The 16,055-nt window shown below is 33.8% G+C and overlaps 4 protein-coding genes across 8 annotated transcripts in view; 1 reads left to right on the top strand and 3 right to left on the bottom strand.

Moving 5' to 3' along the window:
* The first annotated feature begins 168 nt into the window (after nt 1-168).
* On the top strand, nt 169-814 carry LOC125051047 (anaphase-promoting complex subunit 13). The gene has a single exon (XM_047651173.1). It carries the CDS (start codon nt 380-382, stop codon nt 590-592), a length of 213 nt encoding a protein of 70 aa, XP_047507129.1. The 5' UTR covers nt 169-379; the 3' UTR covers nt 593-814.
* Nucleotides 605-1,633, bottom strand: LOC125051046. Its single transcript, XM_047651172.1, has 3 exons — nt 1,229-1,633; nt 925-1,166; nt 605-760 (listed from the first exon to the last, which is right to left on the bottom strand). The coding sequence occupies exons 1-3, from the start codon at nt 1,524-1,526 to the stop codon at nt 605-607; spliced, it is 696 nt and encodes a 231-aa protein (XP_047507128.1). The 5' UTR covers nt 1,527-1,633.
* A 90-nt stretch (nt 1,634-1,723) lies between these two features.
* On the bottom strand, nt 1,724-5,811 carry LOC125051042 (pre-mRNA-splicing factor CWC22 homolog). Its single transcript, XM_047651164.1, has 5 exons — nt 4,620-5,811; nt 3,856-4,510; nt 3,534-3,672; nt 3,231-3,327; nt 1,724-2,946 (listed from the first exon to the last, which is right to left on the bottom strand). The coding sequence occupies exons 1-5, from the start codon at nt 5,626-5,628 to the stop codon at nt 1,817-1,819; spliced, it is 3,030 nt and encodes a 1,009-aa protein (XP_047507120.1). The 5' UTR covers nt 5,629-5,811; the 3' UTR covers nt 1,724-1,816.
* A 2,832-nt stretch (nt 5,812-8,643) lies between these two features.
* Nucleotides 8,644-16,055, bottom strand: part of LOC125051045 (stathmin-4) — a 28,259-nt gene continuing 20,847 nt past the window's right edge. For 4 of the 5 annotated variants that reach the window (XM_047651169.1, XM_047651167.1, XM_047651166.1 and 1 more), the window contains 6 exons: nt 15,080-15,246; nt 14,100-14,314; nt 12,030-12,147; nt 11,265-11,405; nt 10,845-10,985; nt 8,644-10,452 (listed from right to left, as the gene is read on the bottom strand). In XM_047651169.1, the coding sequence (XP_047507125.1) occupies nt 10,384-10,452; nt 10,845-10,985; nt 11,265-11,405; nt 12,030-12,147; nt 14,100-14,314; nt 15,080-15,246 (851 nt within the window). In that variant the 3' untranslated portion in view covers nt 8,644-10,383. The remainder of the gene's footprint in view (nt 10,453-10,844; nt 10,986-11,264; nt 11,406-12,029; nt 12,148-14,099; nt 14,315-15,079; nt 15,247-16,055) is intronic. The other variant, XM_047651171.1, reaches the window with a different exon arrangement.

The following is a 16,055-nucleotide window of genomic DNA, read 5'->3' as shown; positions in this document are numbered from 1 at the left end:
TTGTCGAGACGCGTCACCCAGAAACGCCAATTGCCAAACGAATTTGTATGACAATGGTCACGTGACAAAGCGTGAGCAAATGTCATTCCCACAAATTCCTTTAGCGTTTTATTAGTTTATTACGCGGTACGCCTGTTTAAATTTTAAAAGTAATTTTGTTTCAACTTTCAAGGCCCTGAAAGTTGAAACTTAAAAGGACTATTAAAATCACGATCACTAAGAAATATAGTTATAATTAGTTTAATGTAGTATCAAGTATGGTCAAATTATAATAATTTACTTTTAAACAATCTCTAATATTTTTGTCGAAATTCATTATTTAACAAATAATTTACAGAGTTCTTATTAAACTTTTAATTTGATTTGAATTTCCTAAACAATGGATAGCAAAGTTCGTCGGAATGGTCGTTTGATAGACATTGTTGATGAGGAGTGGCGTGCAGAGGTTTTGCCACACGAAGATATTCAGGTTCCATTAGATGAGCTACCAGACCCTGAGGCAGACAGTGCAGACTCACACCTTACTCTCAAAGAACAAAGTCTCAGATGGCAAGAGAACTTTCCTGAGCCAGCTAATGTAGAGCAGAATTAGGCTTAAAATATTCTATTTTAATTTAAATGGCCACAACAATTTAAGCCGATAGCTACCAAATGTTAACAAATGTACCAAAGGCAAATTTGTCATATAAATTGCATGGAAATGTGACAATATATCATAACATTCCTCTGGCTCAAATATTTCTTGGCCATCTGGTGAATCCTGAAAAAAATTTGTATGTAAAACTTTAAGTAATATTATATCCAAAATTATTTATTTAATAGTTTTATTTAAAACTTGTCATTTATGTAAGGGCTTGTCAAGCTTGTCTTCTATTCAACTTTTAGAAACTACATCTTCATAATGTATATCTAATACATATTTACCGTAATTGTATGCTTGATCATGATTTCTTTAAAGTACTGCCAGACTGCTATAGGTGATATCCAGTAATACCACTTAAAATGCATGTGTGTATATAAATACATAGTCATAAGACATGCAAGCTTAGTTGGAGGAAATCCCCTGTGAGCTGCATAATCAATTGCCTCCGAAATCAAGCTAATTAGAAAGTTCTTTTCAGATAGGTGGTAATTGGGCACCACATTCTTTTTAACCAAAAATTCTCCTAAAATTATTATTATATTAGTGAATAAAAAAGTATTACTTAAAAAAAAATTAAATGATTACCTATGGCACTTTTTAAGGATTCTTCTGTTGCACTTGCAATAATTTCTATGCAATCTTTTTCTGTCACCAATGTCCCAATCAATAGTTTTGGTCTAGCTTCATGCAGTGGTATTTTAAAAGGTGGAGCTTTATTCTCTTTCAGAGAGTGTAAATAGGATGGTGCTGATATTTGAATAGTAAGCTTTGTTGCGTCTGAAGATGATGGCAAGGGAATTATAGGTGCAGATGCTACTTTAAGCTTACCATATATGGATTCTGTGTCTATAACACTGGATTTAGAATGTAATATAGTCTCCATTTTAATACAATGAATGCTTATGTGACAGCAGTTCTTACTTTGAATAAAAAACAATAAACATGTATTAAGATTATCTTGCAATGTATTATCTACATTTGAGTAAATATAGATGTCATAATCTTGTCAAAAATCAATAAAGTTTGGATTAAGACACATAAAGCTTGGATGATGGCCAGTAAGTAAAATAAATGAAAAAATTACTTGCAGTAATTTATTACAGATGTATTTACTAAACATCTACACAAGCATATTATTACATAATTTTTATAAACTTAAAATTCTTAATCGATTTATCGTCTACTTTTAATTTCCCTTTTATGTCTTGATTGTCTCTGGCTGTCTCTTGACTTTTGTGTATCATAACTGTCCCAATATCTTCCAATTTTGGGTTCACCATTTTCCTTTTCCACATATTTATCTCTTTTATTTCTTGAATCAGAATCTAGTTCGGGTGTTCTGCCACTCTTACTGTCATCTGAATCTCCCATGGGTTTTAAATTATGTTTGCCATATGTTTTTTCATCACTAGAATCATTCTGCGAATCATCGCTACTTTCTTTATCCTGAGTCAGTTGGACATCCCTATTATGTTTGTAATGCCTTTTATAAGACTTATTTTTGTCAGTTTTACCTTTTTCACTGTGAAATCCTTTATCTGCAATAATGCCTCGATCAACATGACTGCTTTTTTCTGGTCTGCTTGTATTTTGAGAGCTACCTTCAAGGAAATTTTCTTGATACTTACTGTCTCTTTTAATGCTGCTTTTCATATTACCATCAAATTTTCTTTGTTCATTACTACTGGTGTTTACAATGGATTTCTGGTGATTTCTTTTTTCATACTTATCTCTACTTCTGTTTTCATTTCGCTCCTTCTCACTTCTCTTATCAGATTCTTTGTAATCCTCCCTATCTAAATCTTTGTTGCTTCTACTATTTTTATCTCTGTGTCTATATTCATCATCTCGATCTTTACTAGAATCGTTTCCTTTTTTTCTACTAGTACTACTCCAGTATGAATCATAAATGGGGGTTTGTTCTTTTACTGCTTGTTCACTGTCACTTCTGAACCTTACATCAGAATCATTGATTTCTTTTTTGTTTGCATATTCCTTTCTTTTTTGATGTGTTTTACCCTTTTCCAAGGCATTTTTTTGTTTGATGTCAAAATTGTCATTACTTCCCTGGGTATCCTTAGTATGTTTCAATACGTCCTTGGGTCTTGCAAATTCACCCCGCTTTGATCTACCCTCTCTGTCACTCCTTTGTTCCTCTCTTCCATATCTTTCAAAATAACCATCGTGACCCCATCTTTCTTCTTCATTACTAGTTTTGCCTGGATTATCTTTAGGAGAGTTCGGGGCATTACTACCTTTTTTTTTAGTCTTATTTTTACCATTTCCTGTATCTTCTTCTGAATCTATCAAAATAAAACATTGAGAATTAATAAATAAAAAATTTCATCATCATCAAAATAACACCATGATACCATGGAGTTAATCAATAGTCTTTTTGTAAAAAAAAATTATAATGCAAATTCAGAAGTTCATCAGTGTTCATACACTAATAATAATATATACACCTCATCTCATCTTTGATAAATCAAACCATCAAATCTTGACCCATAGATTTGGATTTTATATATTCTGATAACATCTACTCCTGAGGCTACCTTAATATGCTATGATAATAAAAAATCTTCACCACTTGAGCTGGAATCACTAGAAGATGATGAAGAACTTGAACTGGAGTCTGAACTTGAGTCACTATGAACCTTGATTTCTGCTGGGGCTGGTACATTCTGAAATATAATATGAATATCCATAATATTTTTTTTTGTCTGTACATTCTCATATTACAGAATTTATCATTACCAGATCACAAAGTGTCAAAAAAAAAAAGTAACAATTGCGAGTGAAAAATTAGATGATGCCTTATTCTAAGATTTTACTTATTGGCTTATATTTTATCATAACATATACTGTACAAGTAATGCAAAAATTTTACCTTAGGCATCTGCTTAAGATGTTCTCTTAAGTCATCTGTAAGACCTCCTAATCCAATAGAGGTAAAAAAGTTGATGGAAAATCTAGTATTCTTAGGATTGTCTCTAGGAAATATTCCTAAGAAAGCTTCTTGAAGTGTCCTGAAAACGAAGTTATATATCTTAACTACCTGTATTTAATTGAAATTTGATATACTTGTACATATTAAAAACTGACTATACTGATGCAAATGACATTTAAAACAAACTACTAAGATACAGAATAAAAAATATTTAACAAAATCAAATGGTAACTAAATAAGCAGTTTTTTTCCCAGAACTTACTGATCTCTCAGCCGGTCATTAAGCTTTTTTAGCCCCATATACTCAGCTAGCTCTTGAAACAGAATTTTTATATAAATACGACTTGAACTTGTAGTATCTTCTTCATTAAGTTTCACGCAGTCTAAAGCTTCCCAGCTAATTGAATCTGTGAATAGGAGATGAGCAAAAAACTTGCTTATATTTCTAAGACGATTGGTATCTAATCTGTGAGCTGTTGCATATGAATCTTTGAATATCTCTTCAAATGGGCCAATATATATTCTATTGATATTACAAAATCGTTGTGCTAGAAGACCATAAAATTTTTCATAAGTTCTCTGTTCAGCACAACAGTCCAGAAACATGTGACACAGTTCAATTTCTTGGCCTGGTTTAAGTTGCATTTTCATAAGTTTATGTGCACATTCCTCGAAGTCCAAACTTGAATTAATAGTTAAATAGATAGTGCGTCTAAGTGCAATAAGATTGGTTTCTGTATTGTCTATGATTGTAACAGGCTTTTGTTCATCTTCCTCATCATCACTTTCATCGCTACCAGATTCTGCTGACCCATCCTCTTCTTCACCCGATTCAGCATCCGAGCCAAGAATCTCTTTACTCAATGTCTTATATTTCTGTTCATTGTCTTCATATTTCTCATCAAATTTAAAAACATCTGTAATGCAAAACTGAAATTAGTAAAACGGAGACAAACAAAATTGAGGTTTGTAAAAAACCTCTACAACAATAATTTTAATTTTTTAATGATATATTATGAAAAATACTTAGGATATCCTGTGCATCTGTAGCTTCATCCAGCATTAATAAGTGAGTAAACTGTTCTTCCTCAGGTACTAATTCTAGCTCTTCAATAACTGAGGGGTGATCCTTAAATCCATCTTTCCAAACTTGAAACATGACTTCTATCATGTACTGTACCCTCTTATCTAATTGACCTTCATGTAATATATTTCTTAACATCTCAAAAATAGCATTGACACCCTTAGATGAGACTTCCGTTAACTTCTGTCCACATTCCTTTAAAAATGCTATTGCAACTTCCACCGAATCATCAGACGGAGTCTCAACAAGAAGTGTTAAAAGCTCCAAAGCAAGAATTTCATGTGCAACCCTCTGATTAACAAGATGGGCTACAAAAGAAGCTGATGATATGCATATTGCCTTGTCATTCCTTTTAAAGCCCCTTTTAAATTGTATTACTAATCTTTTTAGTAATAGTTCCCCAATGTTAGGAAATCTTGAATTGACAGCAGCAACGAGGGCTGCATAGACATTAGTAAATGTTGGTGAAGCGGCCTGTGCTTGAATAACTGAACGACACAACAAACCACGACCACGGACAATGTTTTCTTTAAGGAGTTCTTTTATAATTATACCAATATTGCCAACATTAATTTTGTTTATATGACCGTGAATAGATTTTTTCAGAGCTTCCCAAGCTAACCTCTGATAAGCAACAGAAGATTTATCTGTGATCTGAGCTTGCATCATCCTGAGACGAGCGGGTGGAATATAGGCACCTCCAGTCCTAGTATTCAGCATATCATCTGTTTTTGATTTTCTAGGAGGAGCTTCCATTTTACCCTCATTGCGTCTTTCATCTCGTTTTGGGGATCGAGAACGTCTCCTTTTGCGGCTGGCATCTCTTACAGAATCTCTATCACGATCACGGTGTCTCTCGGGGGATTTAGAACTATGTTTTCTTGATTTCCTTTCTTTGTAATACTCGTCTGATTTCTCCTTTCTACGTTTGCGCTCTTGGGAATCCTCCATTTTTTGTTAACGGGACTAAATTAACTTTTTTTTTACTACAACTGATCACTTGAAATAGTAAATATTAATCTATTATACAAAACAATTATTTCAATATGAACAGAACGAAATGTGACTTCAATTATCAATATTCATAAACAAACTAGGACCAAAGAACAAGAAGCCATGTTTCAATATTCCCATTTACCACAGATCAAAATATTACATTTAAAGTTGACAATGACAATACCAGGTCAAAAAAATTTAAAAATATGGATGGGGTAAAATCTTAAAACTACGTGACTGTCCGTTTAGCTCACTGTGCTTGAACCTCAAGCAAGTGCTTCATTCGCAATTTGATAGGAGAAAAAAATATACGGAGAAGCCCGTCTCAACACAAAAATATTTATGATATGCATTTGGTGCTCAGCGTCTTTTACTAAAGTACAATTGAATTTGACAAATACATATTTTAAAAGCGTGTTTTAGTAGATGCTACATGGTGGAAAAAAATATATCAAAAGTTAAGGTATTTGTTTGTACCAGATTGTTTTCTGATAGATGAGGAAAAAATGTTAAAGGTTACTTTATTTATAGATTCACCATAAATTCGAATTTGACGATAAAATCGTTAGAGGCTTGTTGTAACCGTCCTTGGTATAATTTATTTTATATTTTCTTGAAAGCAAAAATTATGACATAGATTCTACTTTAGTGCTTAATGAGTTATGAGACTATGGGCTTGAGACAAAATAAAAATAACTTTTTGACAGGCGTGACTCACTAACGCTAAACGTATAACGTAACATTCTATGTGTATGGGACTGACAATAGGTGACACTGACGCTTTGTCACGTTACCATTTTTAGCCTTTAATAATAGTAAGTTTTCAAATTTGATTAGTAGTAAGTTAAGCCTGACTAAAAGTGATTTAGGGTATGTTCCGATATACACTGCGACCACTAACAGAGTACCGTCAATTTAGTATACTGTGAAACCGTTTCTCTATAGCCAGCTATACTGGTTACAATTTAAAACGGAACGCAGTCCAGTATACTAGTCAGCTTCGTTTTTCGACACAGTTTTCAAATGAGTGCATCAAAGTTTTTCAATTCAACAAGAAAAACTATTATTGGAGTATTATCGCATTAAAAAAATCTATATTAATATTAACTGTCAATTGAATTAATACTACAAAGAAAGTAAGTTAGAATTTTAAATGTTTGTTATTAAACTGTAAGTGATATCAGCCGTTAGGCATTCAAGTGGTTTTGATTGATCACGTGATCAAAGCACTGCGAGTACCTTACCTCGAAAACGCCAGTGCTCGCAGTAGAAGTATAGCGGGGATTGGTGACGTCATATATTTCCGTAGGACGCTGCGGCTGTATACTGGCAGTCATAGCGGAACGAATTTTTGAACAGTGGGAGCACTAAACAGTACTCGCAGTGTATATCGGAACATACCCTTAGTCTCATTGCAATAAACTGCGTTTTATTTCTATTGTCGAGTACGATAATTGTCATAATTTTGACATACGTATAGGTCGGTTATCGAAAGCTGGCGAGTTCACAGTACTCACACTAATGCAATTTCACATACAGTATATTTCAAAATATTATTTTTTTGCCATGCTATACATTTTAGTCCATTCGGGTTTAGGAAGATTGGGTGGGTTGTAAATAAATAAAAATGTGTCAAATACATATAAATATTAGGTGCATACGAGGGTGGATCCAAAAGTTCTAAGCCAGACCAAGAACGTGAAAGAGTAGTTCGTGTAAATAATTTTTCATCTTTCGACATAAGCTCCATCTAGCTCAACACACTTCACTTTTACTTCACTAACTATTCTTTCAATACTCCTCTTAGAAACCCCAGTCGCATCTGATGTCAAATTAAATATAAAATTATTTCATTAAACTGTTTTTATTAAGATGCTTAAAATAATTAAAAACATTGTGCACCATTTCACGAGATTGCCCTGGTAATGTTTGAAAAAAGATCAACATGTATAAAATCATAATAATATAAAACAGTAAAGATCAACATAATAGTAGCAAAAGAAAAACAATAACTGTCTCTTTTATACTCATAAGCTTGACCGAGCGCGAGAGAGACGGACAGTCTTTTCGTGATGTATTTGTGATTGTATTACAGTTTGACATCACGTCTCGCCCTTATTCACAGACACTACACAAGCACAAAGTGTAAATGTGTTGAAGCCGCCAGCTTTAGATAACATACCTATACTCTCCTTTGCGTTCTTTTTTTAGTCCTTTATATCTTAGCTCCACTTTCTAGTTTTTATGGTTTGGTCAGACAGCGGACGGGGCGGGACGGCGACGGGGCGTGATGATCCTGCAAGCGTCGCGTCGGCCGACCCGCCACACTCGGCGTGATTTCAGTGTTGCCAAATCAGAGGATTTCCCCCTAGATTTAAACGTTTCTCAACCGAGTTAGGGGCAGAATAGGCGTAAAGAATATTTCCGGGGTTTTCTTAGGGGAAATTTCAAAAACACGTCAAATACAGTTTTTTTGCTATTGTATATGACATTCCTGATTTTGGAAGTAAACTGAAGTACGAACACATCGTAAGAATAAGATCCGTGTAGTTAACCGTACTAATTGTTTGTTCGTTTGAGCTGTCAAAGAACTAAGTGATTTTAATTAAATACAAATTCTAAAATACGTGCCGAACTCTTGCTTAACCTTTTTTGAAGGCGTTTTTAGACCCCTCTTGGCTATATTAATAATAAAAATAAATATAGGCTTCTGAGACTTATTTTAAAGTTTGCGCGCAGCCTGACCAAACCTTAAGAGCTGTTAGACATAATGTTTGAGGTCTCAAGACGCGATTGTAACATGAGATTCTAATAAGAATATGTACCTTACGAGCACCGAGTCTCGTTTCTGAATCTTGAACTTGTTTCTAATTTTTCTTGTTTTATAAAACAAGTCTTTCACTCTTTCTCGTTTTTAGTCTTAGCCGCATGAGTTCTTATGTGTAGTAGAATAACAATAAAACAAATATATTTGTTAGTATTTATGACTTTATTCAATACGACAATGAAACTACAAAAGTTGCCTGCATTTCAAACAGCAATTTCATATACCTCACGAACTGAAGCATATAATTATTACATAAAAGAAACGTATAATAAGAGGGACTAGTTACTAAAATTAAAATCAATAACATTTAAGCATTGCTATACATGATTTGTCCCGATCTCTCGAGTCTAAAATGCTACACAATATCCAAGGCAAATTGGTCAAAGGTCACGTGTCCCGAGAACAAGCTGACTTACAACTAACCTTACTTGAACAGCGTTAGTAATATGAGTGGAAGCTGGCAAGCGACCGCCCCGCCCAAGCTCTACCCGCCTTATTATATACAATACATCGAAACGAATGGCAAAAATATATAATATCTTCCAACCCGCGTAATAATACCCACATCGATCATTCGACACTAGATATGGTTACCGATATAATTTGTGCCTTATCGATTCTATCCTATAGCGATACATCACAGAAGCTGTTGTCCAAACCATCAATTCCGGCCCGGCGTTAAGAAAATATAAAGGCAGCTCACGTTAGCGATACCGAGGCACTTTGCTTTCACATTGTGCTTGAGATCATAGTCTACAATTAAATTTAGCCTTATAAAAATTAAAGCATATTCATAACATTTCAAATAAAAACCCTTTTAAGAGTGCCGAAAATATGTATCGCGCATTTTGCAATATCATTTTAAAAAAATGGAAATAAATTCTTAAAAATGAATTTGTACTTCTAAAATATAAATAATAAATTCATGGGAATCCAATTTTTTTTTCTTTCTTTACGAAAGTAGTAGGAGTGTTAAATTTTATAAAAAAACCTTGATGAATATTGTACCATTAAACGCATTAACCGGGCTTACCCAATCCGACATACCCCAAATCCGTTCCTATACAAAATACGTTTATTACAGTCTATAGAGTGACAGTGTAAAAATGACCCAAAGGCAAATGAGTGTTTGGGACATCGGGCAACACTGATGTGTCATTGTCAAGTTCGATAGCTGCCCAATCACTCAATCGCCAAAGACAATAAACTTAAATTTATTTAATCATCCTAACAATACTGCTGCGTACAATTAAAAATAATGATATAAGTTTATTAACTATTATTAGAAAATTCCTCCTCGTTCACACTCGCTAAGCAACGGGTTCCGTATTATTAGCGTTAGTATCTTTTACTAAGAACCCTACCAGCTTTTAGTATTCGATTAATATGAAGACAACTTCGAATACTACACACGTTCTTAAAATACGTCTTCATCGGTACTATCCTTTGCAACGCATTTTGCGAACGCACCAATATGACACATCTAATATTTTTATATAATTTTATTTAATAGGCCTGTGTCAGCAGTTGCCACGTGGAAGTTCCTAAATAAACCTCAAAAACATAAAGCGAGTAAACGAGGGTACTTGATGCAATACCGATGTTGCTATTTTCTAGTCCCACGCCGCACGGTGTTACCAGTCGCCGTACTGGTACTATTTATTAAATTTCATGATAACATAGATCGTAGACATTGTACGCGTTTTTGCTAGAACTTTCTGGTATTTTTTGTATGTTCAAGTAAAAATTTCAATTGACTGTCTAGCGTTAACTTTAGTGAATTAAATAAATGGCTTTTGCAATATCGGTTTGTCTTGGCGTGTCATGTGAATCGTAGCTGCGACTGCGATATGACTGGTCGCGGCGTGTGCGACTAATTGCGTTTAGTTGGTTAGAGCCTCGCTCTCAGCGCGCGCAGATTTGTTCTGCCGAACCATCTCAGCACGTCGCTCCTGAAAAAAAAAATATAACAATTGACTTGATTCAATTCTCGTCATTAAATAATCAATATCGTTTATGTAAAACAGTTCATGAAGTCTTAGAATAGATTGAGTAACAATGATTCGAAACACTCATTTCGATTATAAAAAAACTAACCTCTGTTTCGCTATCATATGTTTTTCTTAATATAGAATTAGGTGGTCAGCCCTTTATGTCTGACACTCGCCATTAATTTTTGGGTCTAAAACGTTTTCCTCACAATGTTTTCCTAGTGTATGAAGTGATAATCACGCACATAGAAAGAAAATCCGTTAGTTCCCCGCTGTGATCCCCACGCTCTAGCATTTTCGATTATCGTAAAAGTAAAAACAGACACGATGTCACACAATCTCAGTGACCCTACCTCCTTCTTAACAAAATCGAGTTTCCTCTGCATCTCCCTCTCCCTGTTGAGTTCGGCGGCCGTCAATTTGGTTTCTATATCCTTTGTTATTTCCTCAACCTTCGCAGACAGCACCGATCGTACTTCGGCCGGTTTATTGTTCTAATGTGATCGAACAAAAAATCAACTAAAATGGTTATGATTAAACAACACTAAAAGTGAAACGCTAACTAAATAAAAATTGATCTAAACAGATGAAATGAGTTCACAAATGATATGAGCATGACAGCGATTTTTATTAGAGTAACTAGATAAGGTCAAAGTTATGATGATGATGGTAAAAAAAATGGCATACCCACTTCACATCGTTCCAGGATCATATTGAATTCCTTCTATTTTTTTATCTAAATTAAAATTAAGGTATCCTAAATCTATACTTACGTGGTTGCGCAGCTTCTCTTTTTGCTCGGCTTCAAGCTGAAGACGCCTGTCGGCAGCCTGCTGTAGCTTATCCTGGATCGCGCTTTCAAGCTGCTGGAAACGCTCTTGGTTTCCGGAACGTACTTTGCGCACTTGCTCCTCCTAGAAGGTTTGATAATACAAATTATGGGGGCCTCATAGCCTAGCGGTCTTATTAAGTGGCAGCTAGGTGAGGGGTACCGGGTTCGATTCCCGGTTCGAGGGCAAGTTTTAATTTAATTTAAATTTGTTCTCGGCCTTTGGGAGGGTTGTGCGGTACCGGGCGAGTGCCTAAACCGTACATGGAGGACACGGTCGAATCTCTAAAGACAAGCACGAATTATAAAAACTCCTATACTTGACGCTGGCTAATGCACAAATCGTGCCAGAGCCATTAAAAAAAAATACAAATTATCTTTCAGACTTTCTTACTCCACAGAACTGTTATCCTCTTCCAGCCTCTAAAGGCTTTCTCTCTACTAAGTTTTTTTGTACTCTTTCTAAAATATAATAAGAGGCTTTTAATATCCTACATGTTTCGTTAGCTTAAAATATTACCTGAAATCTTAACTTGAAATTGTATTACAATTACCATTTCGTAATATTTTGAAAATGCATTTTCACAACTACATTATTGAGAACGACTGATGCTCGCAAGGGATTCAGTATGAACTTTGTTTAAGATTTGTACTGTTAATATATTTCGTGCTTCTTTCTATTATTAATAAATAATATTACTAGTCTTACATGTTCACGAAGGCGCTCAAGCATCTTCTTAATGTTCTCGTCACGCTTGTCAGCTGCCGTGGTCATCTTATCTTCGATCGCCTTGTACACTTCAGAAGTCTGTTGCTCCAGAGTCAGCCTGGATAAAACAGCTCAGTATACTAATAACTATTAATAATATTTATACTGAAACCCTAAGATTTAACAGTATCTATTAAAGTGTGCAACAATTGAGGAACACAGATAATAAAACAAAACATAATTGAAATAGAAAAAAATATAGTTTGAATAATAGTTTAAACACAAAACTCTATAGCAGAGTGAAACATAGAGCAAAAATTTATGAAAACCTCGTAAAATCTATTGAAATTTCCAGACAAAAAAATATGAAACAAATCCTTAGAATTGCAAACAATATCCAACAATGCGCGATGCTTAAGAACAATGTTACTCTTAAGTTAACTAGTTGCATGTAATGCATAAAATATATATACCAGCAAACTCATCAGTGAATTTGTTAGATTTAATTTACATTCGTGTAATACACTGATGATTGTTGTTTCGAACAATTATACTGTAGGTACTTAAAGATCTTACTGTTATCGTTATTATGGTAACAAACACGGTACTATCTCGACGTTTTATAAAAGGCTAAAGTTGTTTTAGAAACTAATCTTTATTACTTCAAATCAAAGAAACAGTACTTTAGTATAACTATGAGATATTTTTAACAAGCTTTTAACTATCGTTTAATATTTAATAAAGTTTCCGTAGTCTAGAGTGCATTAAAATTAGACTCGTGTTTAACATGCGAATGATGGTGTGAACTCAAGCGTGGTAAACCCGGTCAAGAGAGGTTGTTCTCATAAACTCATTGACCCAAAGATGATTACCTACTAGTAACTTATAGATGACGTTATAGTAACAATATTAATAATAAATGATAATATTATAAAATTGAAGAATATATTGGTTGATCGGGCTAATTTTAAATTAGTTTTGAGTTTGATAGCTCATTATCGAGGAACCTGATTGGATATGCAATCGAATCAACATGGGTAAAACCGTAAGTCACAAATAGTTCGTTTTCATTGCAGTTGTTTGTCTGGTGTTCTTGCGTTAAATTCTCCTAATAGGAATTAGCTTGGAGTGAAATACGGAGAAAACTGATAATGTTATGGAGAAAACTAATTTATTTATTTATTTCTATATAATTATTCTATCTTAACACTTCAACTACTTTTTTTTGTAATGATTAGAAATCAAACGGACTTTTATCAATATCACTAATGCGATAGAACTACATAATAATACCTAAACCGATAATTATATAATTAAAAACGTAAATATATATATATGTACTTAGAATAAGTAAGGCATCAAAATCCTTAACTAAACAAATTAGAGATCTGTGGCCGCATTGCATTACAATAAATCGAGTCAAAAAAGATTAATGATCATTGACTTATTCGTACACAGGGTTTTTTATTTTAGAATAAACTGCACATGTCATAACGATATAAAATTAATTGTATTATAATTAGCAACTATGTATAACATTTTGTAACCCTTCATGCACTTTTCTACGGAACATAAAGGGGAAACCGATCTCTTTCCATAGCCATACACCACTTGTACACGTTCTAAAAAAGGATAGTACTTATCATCAAGTACCTTCACGTTCAGTTCCGTCCGCTTTGAACACAAGCTTTAAAATCTTAGAATAATTTTACGAATTTCGAGTCTCTTAGAAACTGAAGTATCGAATTATTTCAACTTTATAAAAATATAAAGGATTCATATTTCAAGAATATTAGCTAACTACTACTAGAATACACTACATTAGAATACAACTATTAGAATATGCTATGCGAGAGACCATAGACTATCTGCATCCTAGAAACGGAAGTTAAAATGAGTCTAGACTTTTTTTTTTGGAGTTTATGGCCTGGTAAAACCTTTAGGCCAAGTCTTGAGTATTCTCATTCGGTTTACGAGTCTAGACTCTTCTAAAAACCTATACAGACTACTACGAAAAAATTTAAATAAAAGCTGCCACGTGAGGTAATAAAACTTTTGGACTACACTTACCTGGTCTTCTCGACACCCTCAAGGTGATCCTTCAGCCTTGCACGCAATTCGTTGATGTAGGCCTCACGTTTCTCTTCATGCGAGTCCATCTTCGCGTCCAGGGCCTCTTTCGTTGCGGAAATGAAACTATTCGTCTGTTCACTACGGATCTTCGACGCTTCCTCAATCTTTGCCATCTTTTGAGCGATTACAGCCATCTTGCTTGCTTCTAGGTTCTGGAAAATAGTATAGTAAGTAGAAAAAAAATTTAGAATATTAAAAAACAATGAATAAAAAATTGGTTGCACTCCGGGAGTGCCGGCAGAAGTGAAAACTTGAAGTTTTGATATTTTGGAATGATTAGAGAATAATTTTGCACGAATTGCTTTAATTATCAGTAAAAGTACTATCATTTATGTGGTAGAATACAATATTTATTTATTGCGCTATCGTACACAAACATGACAATTTATATTACATTAAATACGCCGCGCCAACTGTTTACTCTCCATCCGTCTTACAAAACCTACACAAAATAATTAAAATTAGTATTAAATAATTCAATTACGAAAATTCTCAATTTTTTAAGTTGCCATTTTTTATTCGCGTCAGTCTGACCAAATCGTTAATAATAAAGCTTTAGACGTTTCGCAAAATTAAACCTTGATGTATTGACTTAAAGTCCAATTCCACATGCATCAATGTATCTGAAAGAGACAAATGAATTAAAACCGTAACTATATAGCACGAAGGTTCATAATCCTTTAAAAAACATCCGTCTTACGAATTTGTCCTGACGCGAGTTTAACATTTTTTTACCCATTCCAAAAAAAGTGTACAACGCCGCTAAAGAAGTTTTCACTTCAAAAATTATTTATTTATTTGGTATGTAAAACGATTTTTTTTTTCAAAAGCAATATTCAAATTATTTCTGATCCAAATTTTAAGTCTTAGCACATAATAGAACTTTGAAAACTATTATATGTATAAGTTATACATACGCGTCTTCTCTCCTCAGCAGCCTTCAGTTTCTCTTGGATCTCTTCAACTGATGGTGTCTTCTCGGGAGAGTCAGCCCGGCGTGGTACTGGGACACCCACCGGTTCGGCGAGTATCACTTCGTACGCAAGACCTCCCTTCGACATCTCTTGGCAGCGGATTTCAGTAGCTGTTGATAAATTGATACATTTTTATTCTATCCGCCTGACAGGTCGATCTTACGATCCAACAACGTTGATAATAATTGTTGAATACTAAGAATGTACTTCAACTTAGTAATTTTAAATATTGGTTCGTAACAATAAAGTAACGTAATTAACTTTGACGAAATAGATAGTATTTAGCTATAACTTCATATTTTAGTTCTATTTGAACTATATTATAATTAAGGAGGGGGCGAAATAATATATAGCTAATTTACTTTAAAGCTTAACGTATCGTTAAAAAAGGTTCTTGGACACCCAAAAATAATAAAAGTCAGGTAGGGGAGATTTATTATATTTATTTTTGAATCAAATTAATTCTTCAAAATATTTTTATTTTATTTTACAATAAACAAATTTATATAACGAATATAGTGGTTATTATATATTTCGTTTTAAGAATAAAACTTATTTACGGTAATTATGCACATGAGGAATTTCATCGAATGTTTTACAGCCATCGTGATCGGCAAGGAACTGACTCACTTTTCTTTTAAAGGGTTTCTAGTACTCGTCAATCCAAAGTATATTACTAATGTCTCTGAATTGGCGAACTGTTAAATATGATCACAGCTACAATGTACCACATTTCTCCCACGTCTTCAAATTAAAACCTTAAGCTTAAAATATTTTAAGTATTTAAAATGATACATTAGCCGTTGCGTCATCTTATACCAATTGCTGCATACAATTTAATCTGCCATCCGTCAACATAATTTTCATCTAGTGCTTAAACAAACAGTGAGCGTAAGGCGAGGTATTATGGCTCAAACAA

Source organism: Pieris napi, chromosome 7 (genome assembly GCF_905475465.1).
Source record: "Pieris napi chromosome 7, ilPieNapi1.2, whole genome shotgun sequence".
Lineage (NCBI taxonomy): Eukaryota > Metazoa > Arthropoda > Insecta > Lepidoptera > Pieridae > Pieris > Pieris napi.
The sequence above is the reverse complement of the archived record's forward strand: the minus strand, read 5'-3'. Positions and strand labels throughout refer to the sequence as shown.